Here is a 16,607-nt window from a genome sequence, read left to right on the forward strand (position 1 = left end):
CTCGCGAACCTCTGTGGTGGGTTTTGAGCTTTTGCAGAGGCAGGAGCACCCTCAATGGAGACCTGGCAAGTGTTTGGCGTCGTCTCTGATGTCTCTGATGTGGAAATAGATCACGAGAGGAACCAGGGGAAGCCTGTAACCTGTATGGCTCCAGGACGTGAAGTGAGAAATTGGCTCTCGTCCATGTTCCTGATATCGGGGCTCCCACGTTGCGGGCGCCACACCCCACCTTACAAGTACTTACAAGTACTTACAAGTCCACATTAGCGGGACGGGCTACCGGTAGGTACCACTCAAACCTCGCACCCCTTGACCAGCAGCAAAGGGGAAAGGAGCCATGAAAGTGAAATCTTGAGAAAGAAGTTTCTTTGCGCTATAGTTCTGGCCTCTGTCTCATCCAGGAGGAGTCTTGATATTCTGAATTGCATGCCTACACCATTTGGATCCCTAGCTCACTGAGGAGCGTCTTGTTCGGGAATGACGTCGCTTGGTTCCCTGATATTACTAAGTAGCCTGCCTACTTCACTCTTCTGTATGGACGAAGCATTGCACCCACGAGGGTTACCCGGGTGGGAAGATGAAGAAGGAGCAAGAAGTTAACGTCGTAGTTTCAACAGCTCATGAGACAACGTGCTCGAGATTGTCCAGAATCTGGAAGCTGGCAAGGGACATCATCGAGCACTGACTAACATGGGATGATCCCAAATGCAATGAATGGGATGTTAGGTAACTACCTACTCCGTTGCAAGCACGAGCCAATGCCACCAGCCAGCCACGGTCCACCTCAGCTCGTTCTCCACAACCCCAAGAGTGTTGCGAGCTGGAGCGGAGCCGACTTATTTTCCTGCAACTCCAACAGCAAGACAGAGCCCAACTCGGATCCTGCCACCAGCAGCACCCTCACGCGCCCTTCGAGCCGCAACAGAACAGAAGCTGGCGCTCGCACTTCCAGGCCCGTGACCTGGTCCACAGGATCCCCTCCCAATGGCGGCTCCCGGCCCTGCCGCAGCGCGCCTGCGCCGCTACGTCTACACGGGCGCCTTCGCGGCCATCACCATCGCCGGCACGATTTACGGCGCCGGCCTCAAGACGCAGCAGGAAGTCAAAGTCGTATGTACTTCTCTCTCTCTCTCTCTCTCTCTCTCTCTCTCTCCATGACATGGCTGTGCCTGCAACCCCCTACATAGCATACTCGTTTGCCAGACCAGACCAGACCGCTAAACTCGGGCTCAACCCATCCCTGCACACAGGAGCGACAAAAGATCGTCGAGGCCACGGCAGAAGACAAGATCGCCATGCTCGAGGACCGCAAGAAGGCGCTGATACTGCAAAAGGCGCCGCTGGACCGCAAGCTCGAGGCGCTGAGGGAGAGGATGAGGGCCAACAGCAGCGACAGCGACAGCGACAGCGACAGCTCCGGCTCCGGCCGGTGAATTTATCAAAAGACCAAAGAGAAACAGGAAGAAGGAAGCTGCATATTCCATGTGGGAGCCCGGTCAATCGTCCCGAACCATAACCCTTTCAATCAATCAATCAATCAATCAAATCAAATCAATAGCTCCTCCTCTCCAACCACTCCCCGCACGCCTCCAGCAGCGCCCGATGGACGCCCTCGTCCTCAGTCCGCCTCAGCACCTCGGCAAACACCCGGCCATCCACCCTCTCGAGGAAGGCCAGCAGCGCCACCCACACGAAATCCGCATACGACACCTCCCTTCCCATGAAGAACGGACCGCCCTCCGCCCTCCCTTTCAGCAGCAGCGCCGTCAGCCCCCGCAGGTGCGGCTCCGCCGCCGCGTACGCCGCCTCCCCCCCCCTCGTCTCCTCCAGCTCCCGCACCGTCACGCCGAGCCGCCGCCGCCGCGTCTCGTACCAGTAGCCCCTCGACGCCTCGTTCAGGATGGTCGCCGGCACGCGCGCGTAGACGGCGGGGCCCAGCGCCGCGCCCGCCGCCGCGACGAGGCGCTCCACCTCGGGCAGCAGGGGCGCGTCGAGCCGCAGCGGCGGGTCCGGGTGCGCGGCCTCGAGGGCGCGGGCGATGTTGGCCGAGTCCATGATCCACGTGCCGTCTGGGAGGACGGCGGCCGGCAGGGTGTAGGGCACGCCTGAGGGGTTTGGGGGCAGGCTGTTTTTTTTTGGGGGATGGAGGGGGGGTTTTGTTAGTTGGGATGGAGCGTTTTCTCGCTTCGATGTGACGGAAGAGGGACTGCGGGGGAGGGCTTACTGGGGTTCGAGCTTGGGCTGGACATCGGGGTATTCCATCTAAGCAAGTGCAGCGCAGTGCTGGTGTCAGTTGTCCTGCTGCTTCTCACTGGGACTTGCTGGGCCGGGATAGGGGAACTGTGTTTTCCCTCACTCACCCATTCTGTCTTGTAGTCTAGACCCTTGTAGTTGAGGACAAGCCGAGCTGTGTTCACACGGCAAGAAACACATCAGTAAACTGGGAATGCGTAAAGCCAATAAAGGGTAAAACCACCACATCACAAAGCTCTCGATAATCGGCAGCAAGTCAGAGGGGGATCAACTCTTACTCTTCCACGAGTGCCGCAGCCATGCCGAGCAGGGCTCCTTGCTGGCATAGTCCAGCAGCGTGATCTGTCCAGTAGCCATGTCTCCTTCAGTAAATCTCCCCCGAATAAGTTTTGTTGCAACAATTGGTGACAACGGTTTATGATGATGTAACCTCCTCTATGTATGAAGCTGGAGATATTAGCTTGGCAAGAAGCTTGGGAAGGGGAGAGCCTCCCTCACCTTCAGATGGTTGGTGAGAGAAACCCCGCACCGCACTTTCGCCTGTCCGCTCAGCTAGAGTTGAGGGGGTGGCACTTATATATATACGCCTTTCCAGTGACATGCGCCGCAGTCGTCCTTGGATCTCGGCCTTCTTCCCGACATCTCTCTGGTGAGTCAGTCATTTGCAACTTATCTTGGGTATCTTTTTGCAATCCCGCATGGGGAGGTATATTACCCTTCTATGAGACTGTAGCCTCTTATTTTCGCTGGGACAAGAGGGCAACTGACAGATGATCCTCCTCATGGGTGTTGATGGCAAAAAAGCTCACAATACACAGGCAGGCAACCAAACCAAGGGGGACTCCAAACGCAATCACGTAGCAAAAAAAAGTCTCTTTTTCTTTTGATAGAGTCTAACCATGAAACCCCAGGTCATCATGCCCCCCGACCGAATTCTGTGCATGTCATGTTCCGTATCCCGTGAATTCGTAACAACCATGCATCCACATTCCATACCCTCTCGACGGAACGCCCACCCCCCCAAATGCATCATCATCCCCTTTACTTGTTACCAGCACACAACACACTCCCTACTCGACAACCCCCTCCTTCGACGGCAGCGGGATAGCCCGGTACAGCAGTATCAGCGCAGAGTGCGACTCCCCGCCCCCGGCCAGCGCCTCGACCTTGTCGACCGTCACCTCGGAGACCTTGTCGTCGTTGAACCACCACCACTTGCCGTCCTCGGCCTTGCGCTTGCCCGTCGCCGGGTCGAGGGCGCCCGTCTTCTTGATGTACGACGTGTAGTGGCCGCTGTCGGCGCTCGCGCCCTGGTGCGTCACCACGCCCCGCAGCTCGTACAGCCCGGACTGGTTCGCGCCCTCGTCGGCCGCCAGCTCCGGGCTGATGAGCGCAAACAGCTCCTTCTTGGCCTCGAGCAGCGCCGCGTCCTTCTCGGCGTCCACCTCGGCGTCCGTCTTGTAGACCTCCGTCGTCATCTCGGTGTCGCCGTCGCCGTCGCCGGCACTGGCACCTGCCTTCTTGCCCTTAGCCTTGTCCTTGTCGGCCGCCTCGTCCTTCTTCTTGCTGCTGCTGCTGCTGCTGCTGTTCTCGAGCTTCTTGCCCGAGGAGCCCGGCTCGTCGGCGGCGCCGACGTCGCCGTCCAGCAGCGGGTTCTTCTTGCGGCGCTTGCGCGCGCGCTCAATGTCCTCCTCGTCCTTGCGGATCTCGCGCACCTTGTCGCGCACGGGGATCAGCATCTTCTTGAGGTCGTCGGTGCAGAACTCGACCACGTCGAGCTCCTGCGGGAACGTGACCTTGCGCATGATCTTGGCCTTCTTCTGCACCTCGCGCTTCCAGAAGAAGCGCACAAAGTGCACCGTCAGGTACTTGGGCAGGCGCGAGATCTTGGACTTCTTGGTGAAGAGCGCGTCGCGGTCCAGCACCGCCGACCGCTTCTCGATCTGCTCCGACAGGCCGGCCAGGATGCCGTCCCGCAGGTGGTTCGTCTGCGCGTCGATGTGGCAGTTGAGCTTGAGGAACGGCTCCTTCTCGCGCTTGACCTCCTCGCCGCCGTCCCGGGCCTCCTTGTCGTCGCACTCGAGCGTCGACTCGAACTCGCCGGCCATGTAGCGGTCGACAAACGAGAGCTGCGCGTCGTCGGACGAGGACCCGCTGCCCTCGCGCTTGAGCTTGAGCTTCTGCCGCAGCTGCGAGATGATCTGGGACCAGACCTCCTCGGCGTCCTGCTGCGCAAAGCCGTTGCCCGTCTTGGACTTCTCGGCGAACTGGGGGAAGGAGACCCGGAGGGCGCTGAGGAAGGCGTGCGGGGCGAAGCCGGACTGCGTCTCGCCCATGTACGTGTAGAGGTTCTTGAGCTGGCCCGTCACGTCGAGCTGGGGGATCTGGTCGCCGAAGCCCGTGCGGACCTTGGCGGGGTCGTAGGTGGCCAGGGCGTCCTGGAGCTCGGGGATGGCGCGCAGCGTCTGCAGGGTCGAGTTGAGGTAGCAGGTGTTGCCCAGGTTCTCCAGGCCGGCGGGAGTAGCGCCTTCCTGCTGGGCGGCCTCGGCCTCGGTCATGTCCTCGACGAACTTGACCTTCTCGGCGGGGCGGACGAGGGTGCCCGACGAGTCGCCGCCGGGGGTGCCCATCATCATGATGACCTGGCCAGGCTTGAGGCCGAGCTTGGCCATGTCGGCGTCATCCTTGAGCTGGCCGCCCTTGACGAGGATCTTTTGGCGCTCGGGCTCGACCTGGGTCAGGCTGTAGAGCTGGTATTTGAAGACCTCGCCGGTAGAGGTGGTGTCGACCTCGATCTCGTACTTTTTGCCCTGGTGCTTGACGACCACTGAGCGTCGAGCGGTGACAGCCATTAGTAAACAAAACAACACCAAAAGAGGCCAACAGCTAGCCAGTAGCTCGTGCACAAGTGACAGAGGTACTCACCGTTGACCGTCGCCATCTTGAAAGTCCTAGTCAACGCTGGGGAGGAAAAAAGGGAAATGCCGATGGGAAAGGTTGAGAAAAACAAAACACGATGGGAGGTGGGATGTTGACAGGCAATGAAGAAAAAGGCAAAGTCGCCCCTTGATTAGATGAAATGGTTGCACCGTGGTTCGAGGCAAGCAATGCAGGTGCGTGTACCTGTTGAGAGTGTTGGTGGGGTCACGGCCTACAAGTAGAAGCCCACAGAAAGGGCGGCAAATTGTCGGCCTGGAAGCTCCAGCTCCCAAGGCGGTGAGGTGAATAGCTCAAACGGTCCTGGGGAGCTCACTTCACTGATCTGGCGGCTGACGTAATGCCCGGCGCAGCCACACGACAGACAGCTGGGCGCTCAGGCGGCTCTCTCGCTCCCCTCCTCCACCGCCTGTCGCCCCCAAACCCCACCATTCATCGCCAGCCATCCCACGACGACAGCTCCTAAGGTAGCCAGCCAGCCATCGATCCCAACGACACCACCGGAGCAAGGAGGTCGTTTTGGAACGCGATCAAGAAACAACCACGCCCAACTCGATGAGCTCATAAGAGCAACCCAGTCCTTTCCATCATGGCAAGTCCACCTCCACGCTCTCCGCTCCCGCGCAATCCATATACAAACTCACACAAACGCACACACGCACATACGCACGCACACAGCCAAGCTAACACACCTCTGCCGCCAACCAGTCCCAATCCCTCCGGCCCTACCTCCAGGCCGTCCGGAGCACCCTGACGGCGGCGCTCTGCCTCTCCGACTTCGCCTCCCAGACCGCCGAGCGCCACAACGTGCCCGAGGTCGAGGCCCGCACCTCCCCCGAGGTCCTGCTGACGCCGCTGACCGTCGCGCGCAACGAGAACGAGCGCGTGCTCGTCGAGCCCAGCGTCAACAGCGTCCGCGTCAGCATCAAGATCAAGCAGGCCGACGAGATCGAGCACATCCTCGTGCACAAGTTCACGCGCTTCCTGCAGCAGCGCGCCGAGAGCTTCTTCGTCCTGCGCCGCAAGGCCATCCCCGGCTACGACATCTCCTTCCTCGTGACCAACTTCCACACCGAGGAGATGCTCAAGCACAAGCTCGTCGACTTTATCATCCAGTTCATGGAGGAGGTCGACAAGGAGATCTCCGAGATGAAGCTCTTTGTATGTTCCTTGGTGGCTCTCGTGATCCCCCCCCGAGGTGACCGAGTGACTGACGTTTTGTCTTTTTGCAGTTGAACGCGAGAGCGCGTTTCGTAGCCGAATCTTTCCTGACTCCTGTAAGCTATCCGTCTCTCTTTTCTGACCACTTGGCCGCCGCAGCTGACTCTGGTTCCTCTAGTTCGACTAAGCTTGTATGTTCTTGGATTTTTAACCTACGTGCCGTCGGCCGCTCGCTCGTGTGGACATGACATACATACATGTCCGAGCAGTCGACGGCCGCGCATCAGGGCCCGGCGTTCAGGTGGAAAACTTGTTGTTTAGAGTAGTTTGATGTCCTACTTCCTGCGAGATACGGCTAGACTAGGTATTGACTATGATTCTTGGTTAAAACATATCCCTCTCTCCCTTTCCCGTCTTGGCCATGTACATCCAGACGACGCTGCATTTCGTCAGTAAGCTGTGGGACGAACCTTTAAAGATTATACTGTCGGGTACTCAGCCCTCCTGTGTAATATCTTGCTCGGATCAACCGATCACAGATATACATAATGATTATCGTCGCGTCAGGCTCACAGGGCTTACCAGTTGACCTTACTATCTCTTGTATCTTGGACAAGAGTTGCTCTCGCCAGGAGCTTGGTGCTCAGCCGAGGTCATTTCCCGTTGGCTTTGCTGTGGCTCTTCTGTTCAATGACAACTTCCATTCCAAAGTATAATGCATGCAAGTGGGAGGCTGTCCGTCATAGGGCAAGTCTGGATCTCAGTCTTTGTCGGGCACGGGTGACAAAGCCGTTTGAGTAGGTCGCTGCTGGCTCTGCGGAACATTGTTGCAGGAATCAAGTCCAGACTCGCTGTCACGGGAACAATTACTCACGGCACCATCCGCATTCATAATCAGCTCACGTAAACAGAGGTCCGACGAGGGCGTGTCCTCTAGCGGACCAGGCACGTGCTTAGAGCATTCCCCCGCACCTTCGTCTCCACGAGACAGACGAGACAGAGGTCATCTGTGGTCATCCGGAGCTTCGCCTGCACGATGTTGCTATCAAGGACCTGGAGAGTACGGGCGCCCGAGTTCAGATGCATCGACGAGCTTGTCAGACAGGGTCCGCCTCTCGTCATCTTGCAAGCTTGTACTCCACTCGTCCGAGTTACAGAGAATCGACCTCTCAAAGTCGATGTACTTTGGCCCTTCCTCAGTGATCAATATATTGTACTTGCATAGATCGCCATGGACAAGATGCCGATGCAGTTCGGCAAGTGATCGAAGACATGGGTCGAGATCGGTGATACCCGCAGGGCGGCCTCCGAGAAACTCGACGAGAAAGCCTACAACACGGTCTATGCCCTCTTCTTCAAACACATACCCGAGCAGTTGCGGCGCCGGAGCGTGTTTCGGGAGGCAGTGATACGCTTCGAGCTCCCGGATCAAGGAGGGCAGCTCGAACGGAAACCGTGCGATCTTCAGGACGCAAACCCGCCCGTCGACGGTGACTTTCGAGACTCGATGATTGAAATCGCAAATCGTAGCGCAGTCGAAGATGTCATAGGAAGGATATTTATCGAGAATGTATTCTCTCGGTACTGTATGTGGGAGAAACGAGTCTTTCTCAGCCTTGATGGCACCGGCTTCCTTGAAGACTCGGAGAGTCGTCCAACAGCTATGCCAGTCTCCCAACTTGCTCAGTTCTTTGATAACTGAAGGGCCGTAGGTACGCTCATCAGGAGGGATAATAGTCAGGTCGGCGACTCTAACGTACAGCACTCGTCGATGCTCTGGGGTCACTCGTCGTATTCTGTAGAGGATGTCGGAGGGACCAGGGTCAAGAGAAAGTAGAGTGTCATTGACTGAGCTATATTGGTTTAATAGGAATGCACAAAAGCAGCACAAGTTCCGCGTTTTCGTACCTCATAGCCACAAAAGACAGTGCATGCTTCACACGGCAGGTATCAGGTAGGTGAGACTGGGGTCGTTGTCGTGTTGTTAGTCCACCTAAGGCGGTAGGAAGCAATGATGATGAATGCCCAAGTGACGGGGCGGTGTAGAGGGGCAATTGCCGATAGGTGGTTGTATGTACCTAGGTACTCTCTTTCCAGAGTAATCCTGAAAGGATGATGTATGGACACTACTTGTACTTGCTTCGACAGGAGCCACTGTATCACTTGGAGGATAGAAGTTTTCGGGCTGGCCCCAATGCAACAAGCAACAATACAACCAAGGGCCCCTACTTGTACATTTTCAGTGGGCACTAAGACCATGAACCGCACTACAATGTCAGCCGCCGCCTTTGGATTACTAGTTACATGTTCCATCCCATCAGGTCCGGTACAGGTTGCAGTTAGTGGGGGGTAGAAGTGACCCTAACCCTGAGAATCATTTGTAGAAGTGACCCTAACCCTGGAAATTCACGGGGTCTGTATCTAACATATGATTCTCAGGGTTAGGGTCACTTCTACCCCCCGGCACTAATTTTCTACCCCCCGTCAACTGTGACCTCGGTACGGTACTCTTCCTAAGTAATGTATCCTTTAACCCGCACTTCGACCTAAACAAAGACCAAGGAGGACAGCAGTTTCGCTCATAGTTGTTTCTAGCCCGCCATGTGAATGTTGAAATGAAGGATTGGAATTTATCGTTTTTGCTCTTTCTGTCTCGAAAAACTTAGCACCGCTTCCCCGAGCCAACAACACGATAAGTTGGCTCGGCAGATCAAACACACACAACAATACAGACAGACAATCGCTCTCCTCCTTCGTCCGCTCCCCACCCCATACACGCTGGCTGCTATGCTATATGCAGCCCTTTGTCTCAAGATATAAACTCGAACCAGGTCATCCATCTTCCCGGGGGTTCCCGAGGTAGTGATAGGCCCCCCCCCATGAATGACAAAAGTTCCCCGATATATGTCTCCTGCCCCGTCCGTCCGGTTGCAAGAGACACACAACACAATCAATCCAGTGGCCATAGCCCTTCCCTGTAACCCTCTATTTCTCCCTCCCATCCTCTCTCTCTTTCGTGAACCAGACAAGCATCCATACATCGTTCAAAACCCCATGCTGTGTAGTCGTCGTGCGTACCCAAGCATCCCCCACAGACCGCCCGTACCGAAAAAGTGTCCACTCCCACCCCCGTCTTCTTCGACACCCCCCCCCCCCCAATGAGTCCATCTAGTTTGTGTGAAATGCCGACTCCCTGAACAATACCATAAAGACTCAAATCACCACGAAACCGTATCTGCCTTTCCTTACCACTAGTCCTCCGGGCTGATCTGGAACCCATCATACCGCATCGTGCTCAATCCCGAGCCGCCGCCGCCCGAGCCACGGCCCGAGCCCGATCCGTCATCACCCGCCGCCACCGGCGACTCCGACCCCGGCGGGGGCGTCCCCTGATGCGACCCCTGCGCCGGCGACCCTTGATTCGCCGGCCGAGTCAGCTGCTTCTGGCGGCCGACCTGCCGCCACCGGATCTGCTGCTGATGCTGATGCTGCGGCTGCGGCTGCGGCTCCTTCCCCTTCGGGCCCAGGACCGGGACCGGGACATGCGGGACGTCCTAGATCCCCACGCGGTTCTGCCGCTTGTTCTTGAACAGGTCGTTGAACGCGCCGTTGAGCGCCGCCTTGAGCTCCTTGTAGCTGACGATGAAATCCGTCTCGCCGTCCCGGCTCGTCAGGCGGATGAGCTCGGGGCTGCCCGCGTCGAGCCGGTTCAGCGCGCGCAGCATGTGGCCCATGTCGGCGACCGGCTGCCCCTGGTCGTCGACGCGGTGAAAGACGTAGTCGCGGAACAGCTTGAGCGGGTAGCGCTCGCCGTGCTCGGACCACGCCGGGTCGCCGTCGAACTCGCCCCGCTCGTTGACCGCGCCCAGCTTCATGAGCAGCCGCGCGACCCGCCCGTTCTCGAGCTCGCGGTACAGCTCCGAGCTCAGCACGTCGTCGGCGTGCAGCGACGCGTCGAACGCCTTGACAAAGTGGTGCGAGATGCCCGACACGAGGTTCTGCACCGTGCGCGTCGAGTTGGCCTGCGGCGGGCTGATGAGCCACGTCAGCATCTCCTTGAGCTCGGGCGAGTAGACGCGCGCCACCTGCTCCATCGAGGCGGCCAGGTTCGCGAGCTGGCTCGGCAGCGTGTTTGTCGCCAGGGACATGATGACCTTGCCAAAGTGCAGGAAGTCTTCCTGCTGCAGCTCGGCGAGGGGCCGGCGCGCGTCGAACCGCACGACGTCCAGCACGCCGCAGCCGCTCAGACGGATGCGATGCTTGTCGGTAATGATGATCTTGGTGAGGTCGATGCACCTAGCCGCGAGATTGGCGTCGTGGATAGCCTTCAGGGCATTGGAGATCTGTGTGATGTAACTCCATAGGACGTTCTCGTGGATAGTAGGGCTGTTGCGGAAACGGTGTGTCGGGATGGTGGGGAAGTGGTGCTCCGAGAGCGTCTTGGACAGGGGGTGGTAGTCACAGGCAAAGACCAAGGATCCGTTGTCCTGGAAGGCCCTGGTGGTGAAGGCATCGTGAACGGTGACGATGTTACCATTGTCGATGCGCTTCCACTCCTTGACCGAACGAATGGCGTGCTCATTCGTCAGACGGTATCCTTCGAGGCGCCGGAGACAGTAGAGCCTGCCGTTCTTGAAAGACGTCGCCTTGTATACCCAGCTGACGTAGCCAAAAAGGGTACTAACCTTCCTACCAGTTGTGTCAAGGGCAACGAGAGAGTGGTAGTTGTCAAGTTGGAGCGAGTCTGGACAGCAGGTCAGTCATGAGATCCATAGAATGGTCGCGTGTGACAAATGAAAGGCATACTTGGCAGGACCTGTTGAGCTGCTTGAGCCTTCTTAAAGAACTCTTCTCGCAGCTTCTCAGGCATGAAAAAATCGTGCGTCAACTTCTGGTAAGGTTGCAGGTCGTCCCGGAACGGGCCCACGGGGGCATAGTGATGATACTGAAGCTGCAGGCAGGCTGTCAATCGCGTTTCCAATGGGCATGCTTGGGGGTTTGTGCAACACTTACCGGCTGCGCAGGGGCGGCATAGCCGGATTGGCTGGGGAAGAATGGGGCGGTAGATCCGCCCAGGTTGTTCTGGTCATTTGCGTAAGGGTTGTACTGGGTTGAGGGCATCGCCTGGTTCACAGCTGACATGCTGAAAGGGTCATATGGATTGCTGGTGTCACTAGAGGAGCCATTTTGGCTCGGGCCATCAAACTTCTGCATGGAAGGGGTAAACTCTCGGATTGCCGCCGGGTTGAAGGATGGCTGCTCGGAGTCGGATTGCTGTTGCAATTGCTGTTGTTGGGGTTGCTGCTTCGATGCTGACGCGGAAACAGGCGTCGCCGCTATGCAATGAATCAGTCCATGCCGTCACCTTGAATTTGTTCACAGGGCTGTACGAACCTCCAGGACCTCGAGGTGTGAAGACAGCCGCACTGACGGCTTGCGAGGAGAATGTTGACTTTTTGCCTTGCTGCTGCTGCTGCTGCTGCTGCTGCTGCTGCTGCTGTTGTTGCTGATGCTGTTGAGGTTGCTGGAGTGCCTGCTGTTGCTGTTGCTGCTGCTGGGGCGCCTGCGGCTGTAGGCTTGCGGGAGTAAAGGATGGCGACTCGACATTGAGAGTCTTCTTGGCGCTACTGTACGAGTAAAAGTCAGCATATTCGGCACCAAAAGGCCTCTGAAAGGACCCGCGGTTGCGGAAATTGCGCGGCCGGCCCGTGGCCATGAAGCCTGTATGGCGATTCGCCATGGGAGTCTGTTGATGGGTTGTCGGGAAGGGAGAGCCGGAATGTTGATTGGCCGCGGTGTAGCTGTTGGGGGCCATCTCTTCTTGTTCTCTGAAGGAGGTTCCCAAGGTGAGTGAAGGATGTCCAGCGACGACGAGCCCGCGTAGTTCAAAATCCCAATTTTGCCGAAGTTGAGGCGGAGGTGCGAGGCCTGGCCAACATATATAATGCTCAATTCCGCCACTCCCATAGTCCGTCATAGACATCTTGCTGCAAGTCGGAGAGGACAACCATCCAATCCGGCACCTGGTTCGCTAGCTGCCCACCATGCATCTGGCCATTCCGTTTCTGTTTCATCGCGAAATGGTACAAAACCGAAACTTGCTCCTTTCATGCCACTGGCAACCAGGGACCAGGCATCCCAGACAGCGTATGAATGACAGCTTTGGACCCGAGACTCGATCGTGGACAGCCGAACACGCGGTATATATCGGGCCAGAGACGAGTGCGCGCGATTCGTCGACGCTGGAGCGGTACAAAGGGTTGGGCGAGGACCCAGTGTATGCGCGACAAGACGCAGGCAGCCGTCGGGAGCCAGGACGGACGGCTATGCGGCCTCGTCATAGCAAACATCCGGAATGACGGTGCATGCGGAGAACGACCCAGTCGCACCCAGACAGCCACCACCAGCCTCGTCCTTCTCCAAAAGATCCAATCTCGGGCCGCATCTCGAGTCGCGCAGGTCGGATGGAGGTTGGTATTTCCATACACACGGGAGCTGCAGGGCGGGTACATATTCACGGCCACGGCGCGCGCCTGGGCAGTCGAGGGAGGCAGTGGACGGGGGGAGTTGGCACCTACACTTCTGTACTTGATGGATTCTTGTTCTGATCATGGTTGAAGGAGCAGGTGTCCTCGTAGCGGCAGTGGCCATAGATATAGACGTTGCGACACAGCGTATCCTTGTTATCTGCGGCGGGGGTCGAGACGGTCAGCATCTCTCCTCGTCGTCCCTCGATGGACCGGTGCGAAGACGCGCGCCAGTCGCGCCGGTCGGAGGTAGAGCAGTCGTCGACTTACCACGGCCTCTGCTAGGCCTAGGCGACCCGACGGGCCGCCTTGGATCGGGCGGGTTGTATCGCGTAGTGGCCATCGTGATCGTCGATTCGGAAGCGCCGCATCCCCGTTACCGGCTCTACGAATGCTGGCGAGAAAGACGGTAAGAATACAGAATAAGAGAGAGAGGACGGTAAGATGCAAACGCCAGTCGCGTAGCCTTCGGCTGGGGGCAGAGCAAGGGCTAACAAGAAAACAAGACTGGTTTGAAGGTATACAAGCAGCCAGGTAGACAGATAGACAGATAGACAAAGCGTTGCGTGCGGGCGCGGCCGCAGAGGCCGAGACAGAGAGACGTGTGTACGTGTGCGGGAGGAGTGGTGGTGGTGATAGTGGGGCAGACGCGGCGGACTTACCTGGGTCTTGTGGAAGTGTCCCATGGCTGCGCGGGCGGTTCAAGTGCGACTGCTCTCTCTCTCTCTCTCTCTCTCTCTCTCGGTATAAAGAGGACGGGCAGGTGTTGTCTTTGCAATTGGGCGCCTCCTCTCTGTGTCGCGCGCCTGCCGGGGGTTGCGGTAAGGGGAAGAAGGGAGAGGAGAGGAGAGGATGCAGGGCGAGGACGGCGTCAAAAAGATCGCGCCTTGTGCAAGGGCGGTTGTCCTGGGGTGGTATCGAGTCGGAGAGAAAGCGGGCGGGACGAGAGAGCCCTGGAGCATCAATGGAGGGTCGCAGCAGGAGGGAGAGACGCCTAGGCAGGCAGGGCAGGGCAGGGCCAAGGAGACGGGGCGTCACTGGGGCCAAATACGACAGGGGGTTTCTTCAGCCTTGGAGCTTCCAAGTTGGAGGTACGAGCAACCTAACTGATGCTCAAGGCGCTGTTAGCACTGTACCTTTGCTGTCAACCTAAGATGAGTATAGAGTATGTACCAGCCTATCTAAACTAGCGTCTGACACAGCCAAAGTCAGCTTCTTTGCAGCTGAATCAGCACATGACGCAGATGGACGGCTCTGGACAGACAGCAATTACTACTGCTTGCTGCTCATGAGATGGAATGAAAGAATACGAACCTGGCTTCTATTGGGCGAGAACCCTTTCAGACAAAGATGGGAGGGAAGGGTGTCGGTGAGTGTTTAAGTGCCTGCATTATTCGGTGTAGGTACCAAAACTGCACTTTACCAGGTCTACACAACGGCTTTATCCTTCAGCCCATGCGTGGGCGCTGCATAGGTACATATGCATACGTCAAATGCATTTGGAGAGTGTACACTTGAGAGACACAGTTTACTGGCCATCCGAGAAGTACCAATGCAGCGTGCAGCTGGGGATGGCTCTAGTTGCAGTGACAGCAGCACGTTGAAAAGCAATGGGTGGCGCATGCGTGCGTGTGCGTCTCCATGTGAGTGGGTGGACGCGGCAGGTGACAGGGAAGCTGTGCTGAAGAAAGGCGCGGCCGTGAGTGAAAGTTACCTTGAGGTGACTCGCTATAGTTGATCCAGACAAGAAGATCACAGGTGTTGAGCTGGGACATGATTGAGCAGGATGGAGATGGAGCAATTGATACCCCCGATGGTCTGACTGGCAGTGGCAGTGACTGCTGAATTCTAAATCCTCCAGCTGGCATCAGTCATTCATTCAGGAGGAACCTGAGTCGGTACCTAAGGTAGGTAGGTAAGTAGACTTCTCCAGCTGCCGACGTCAGTACTGTACCTGGATTACCTTAGGTACCTAGGTAGTTGTACCCCCCAACACCTGTACCTGGGTACCTACTTTTTATCTTATCGGAACCGTTCAACGTTGTCAATCTACCGAGCTTACAGAAGCCCACTTGGCACATCTGGAGCTTGGTCGTCATCCTCCCAAATTACCATACTTACCTAACTGTTAACTGCCCTTCCCCTTCGTTGCGGCCAAGCCTGTCCTTTTGAGCGAGAAAAGTCCCATCAACCCCAAGGCTGAATGAAGGATCAGTCCGGGCATCTCCCTCCTACAACAGCCTTGCGTTGGCTTTCCTACTGCCGACCCCGAAAATCCGAGGCAACCGTGTTTCGTTCTAAACGCCACAGCCCTCCCCTTGTTCTCGACTCGACCGACTGACTTCGAAAACCTGTTGATCACGGCTCTTGTTCCTTGACGGTATTCTGCGGAATAATTCCGATCATCTCACACAACACATGGCCCTCTACTAGTCGTTGGACGACCATCCCGAGAGTCACTGGTGGCACACGCCACGTTGTCCGATTCAGACCATGGCGAGCGAGGGCGACTTCGACATCGGCCAGCTGTCCGAGAGCCAACAAGAAGCTCTGCAGCAATACACCGCTGTCACAAACCAAGAGGTCAAGGATGCTGTTCCCCTACTACAACGGTCACAGTGGAATGTGCAGGTTCGTAATGGCGCCCCAGCCCCGTCTCGAGCTCTTGCTCTTGCTCACATGTCCACCTCGAACCCAGATTGCCATAGCAAAATTCTTCGACGGCGAGGGGCCCGACCCCGTAGCCGAAGCCCTCGCAGCGCAGAACGACATCCCGCGCGCAGGCGCAAGGCACGAGAACCTGCAGGAAAGCCTCTACGCCGCAGCCGGCGCTCCTGCCGGCAGGGGACCGAGAGCGCAAGGGACGGACCCGGCACCCCGCATCGTGCCCCGGCAGCCCTCGGCCACATACCGCCCGCCTTTCCTCCTGTCTGTGATCTTGGCCCCCTTCAACATCGGCTACAGGCTCTTCTCCACGCTGTTCCGCGCCCTGTCCTACGTCCTCGTCTTCCTGCCGGCCCCCCTGCGGCCCCGCGCCGTCACGGGCGCGCTAGCGAGGACGGCATACGGCCGCCGGCAGCTTCTGCCGCGCGACACGGCCGCGCGCTTCCGGCGCGAGTTCGAGGAGCAGTACGGCGCCGACGGCGCCAGCGAGCTGCCCTTCTTCGAGGGCGGGTATGCGCAGGCCTACGACGCGGCGAAGAAGGACCTCAAGTTCCTCCTGGTCGTCCTGCTGGCGCCCGAGCACGACGACTGCGAGCCGTTCGTCCGGGAGACGCTGCTGTCGCCCGAGGTGGTCGACTTGGTCCAGGACCCGGCCAACAACATCGTGCTCTGGGGCGGCAACGTGCGCGACTCGGAGGCCTACCAGATCTCGCTCGAGTACCAGTGCACCAAGTTCCCCTTCTCCTGCCTCGTCTGCCTGACGCCCAGGGAGGGCAGCACCCGCATGGGCGTCGTCAAGCGGCTCGTGGGCGCCCTGACGCCGACGGTCTACGTGCAGGGCCTGCAGGGCGCCATGGACAAGTACGGGCCCGACATCGAGGCCGTGCGCGCCGAGCGGCGGGCCAACGAGGTGGCGCGCAACCTGCGCACGGAGCAGGACAGCGCCTACGAGCGGTCCCTGGCGCGGGACAGGGAGCGCGCGCGCCAGAAGCGCGAGGCCGAGGCCGCGGCGGCGCGGGCGGAGGAGAGGGCGGCCGAGGCGGCGCGGGCGCCATGGACCGGGCC

At 58.1% G+C, this 16,607-nt stretch overlaps 7 protein-coding genes across 7 annotated transcripts; 4 read left to right on the top strand and 3 right to left on the bottom strand.

Annotated features, from left to right (window-relative positions):
• Window positions 1-984: 984 nt before the first annotated feature.
• Window positions 985-1,433, top strand: E0L32_005055 (uncharacterized protein; the record flags this gene model as incomplete). The annotated part of the gene is made up of 2 exons (XM_031139534.1): window positions 985-1,110; window positions 1,209-1,433. The coding sequence occupies 2 exons, from the start codon at window positions 985-987 to the stop codon at window positions 1,431-1,433; spliced, it is 351 nt and encodes a 116-aa protein (XP_030996657.1).
• A 169-nt stretch (window positions 1,434-1,602) lies between these two features.
• Window positions 1,603-2,109, top strand: E0L32_005056 (uncharacterized protein; the record flags this gene model as incomplete). The annotated part of the gene is made up of 1 exon (XM_031139535.1): window positions 1,603-2,109. One exon carries the CDS (start codon window positions 1,603-1,605, stop codon window positions 2,107-2,109), a length of 507 nt encoding a protein of 168 aa, XP_030996658.1.
• Window positions 2,110-3,323: 1,214 nt separating this feature from the next.
• Window positions 3,324-5,194, bottom strand: E0L32_005057 (uncharacterized protein; the record flags this gene model as incomplete). Its single annotated transcript, XM_031139537.1, has 2 exons — window positions 3,324-5,080; window positions 5,179-5,194. The coding sequence occupies 2 exons, from the start codon at window positions 5,192-5,194 to the stop codon at window positions 3,324-3,326; spliced, it is 1,773 nt and encodes a 590-aa protein (XP_030996659.1).
• A 166-nt stretch (window positions 5,195-5,360) lies between these two features.
• On the top strand, window positions 5,361-6,538 carry E0L32_005058 (uncharacterized protein; the record flags this gene model as incomplete). The annotated part of the gene is made up of 4 exons (XM_031139538.1): window positions 5,361-5,366; window positions 5,899-6,351; window positions 6,423-6,467; window positions 6,530-6,538. The coding sequence occupies 4 exons, from the start codon at window positions 5,361-5,363 to the stop codon at window positions 6,536-6,538; spliced, it is 513 nt and encodes a 170-aa protein (XP_030996660.1).
• Window positions 6,539-7,396: 858 nt separating this feature from the next.
• E0L32_005059 (uncharacterized protein) lies at window positions 7,397-8,264 on the bottom strand (the record flags this gene model as incomplete). Its single annotated transcript, XM_031139539.1, has 2 exons — window positions 7,397-8,204; window positions 8,260-8,264. The coding sequence occupies 2 exons, from the start codon at window positions 8,262-8,264 to the stop codon at window positions 7,397-7,399; spliced, it is 813 nt and encodes a 270-aa protein (XP_030996661.1).
• A 1,641-nt stretch (window positions 8,265-9,905) lies between these two features.
• On the bottom strand, window positions 9,906-12,166 carry E0L32_005060 (uncharacterized protein; the record flags this gene model as incomplete). The annotated part of the gene is made up of 4 exons (XM_031139540.1): window positions 9,906-11,095; window positions 11,158-11,302; window positions 11,365-11,687; window positions 11,746-12,166. The coding sequence occupies 4 exons, from the start codon at window positions 12,164-12,166 to the stop codon at window positions 9,906-9,908; spliced, it is 2,079 nt and encodes a 692-aa protein (XP_030996662.1).
• A 3,205-nt stretch (window positions 12,167-15,371) lies between these two features.
• Window positions 15,372-16,607, top strand: E0L32_005061 (uncharacterized protein; the record flags this gene model as incomplete). Its single annotated transcript, XM_031139541.1, has 2 exons — window positions 15,372-15,509; window positions 15,577-16,607. Coding segments are annotated over 2 exons (1,169 nt in total), but the record flags the coding sequence as incomplete, so codon positions are not given.

Source organism: Thyridium curvatum (genome assembly GCF_004353045.1).
Source record: "Thyridium curvatum strain D216 chromosome Unknown NODE_25_length_444008_cov_73.864110, whole genome shotgun sequence".
NCBI lineage: Eukaryota > Fungi > Ascomycota > Sordariomycetes > Thyridiales > Thyridiaceae > Thyridium > Thyridium curvatum.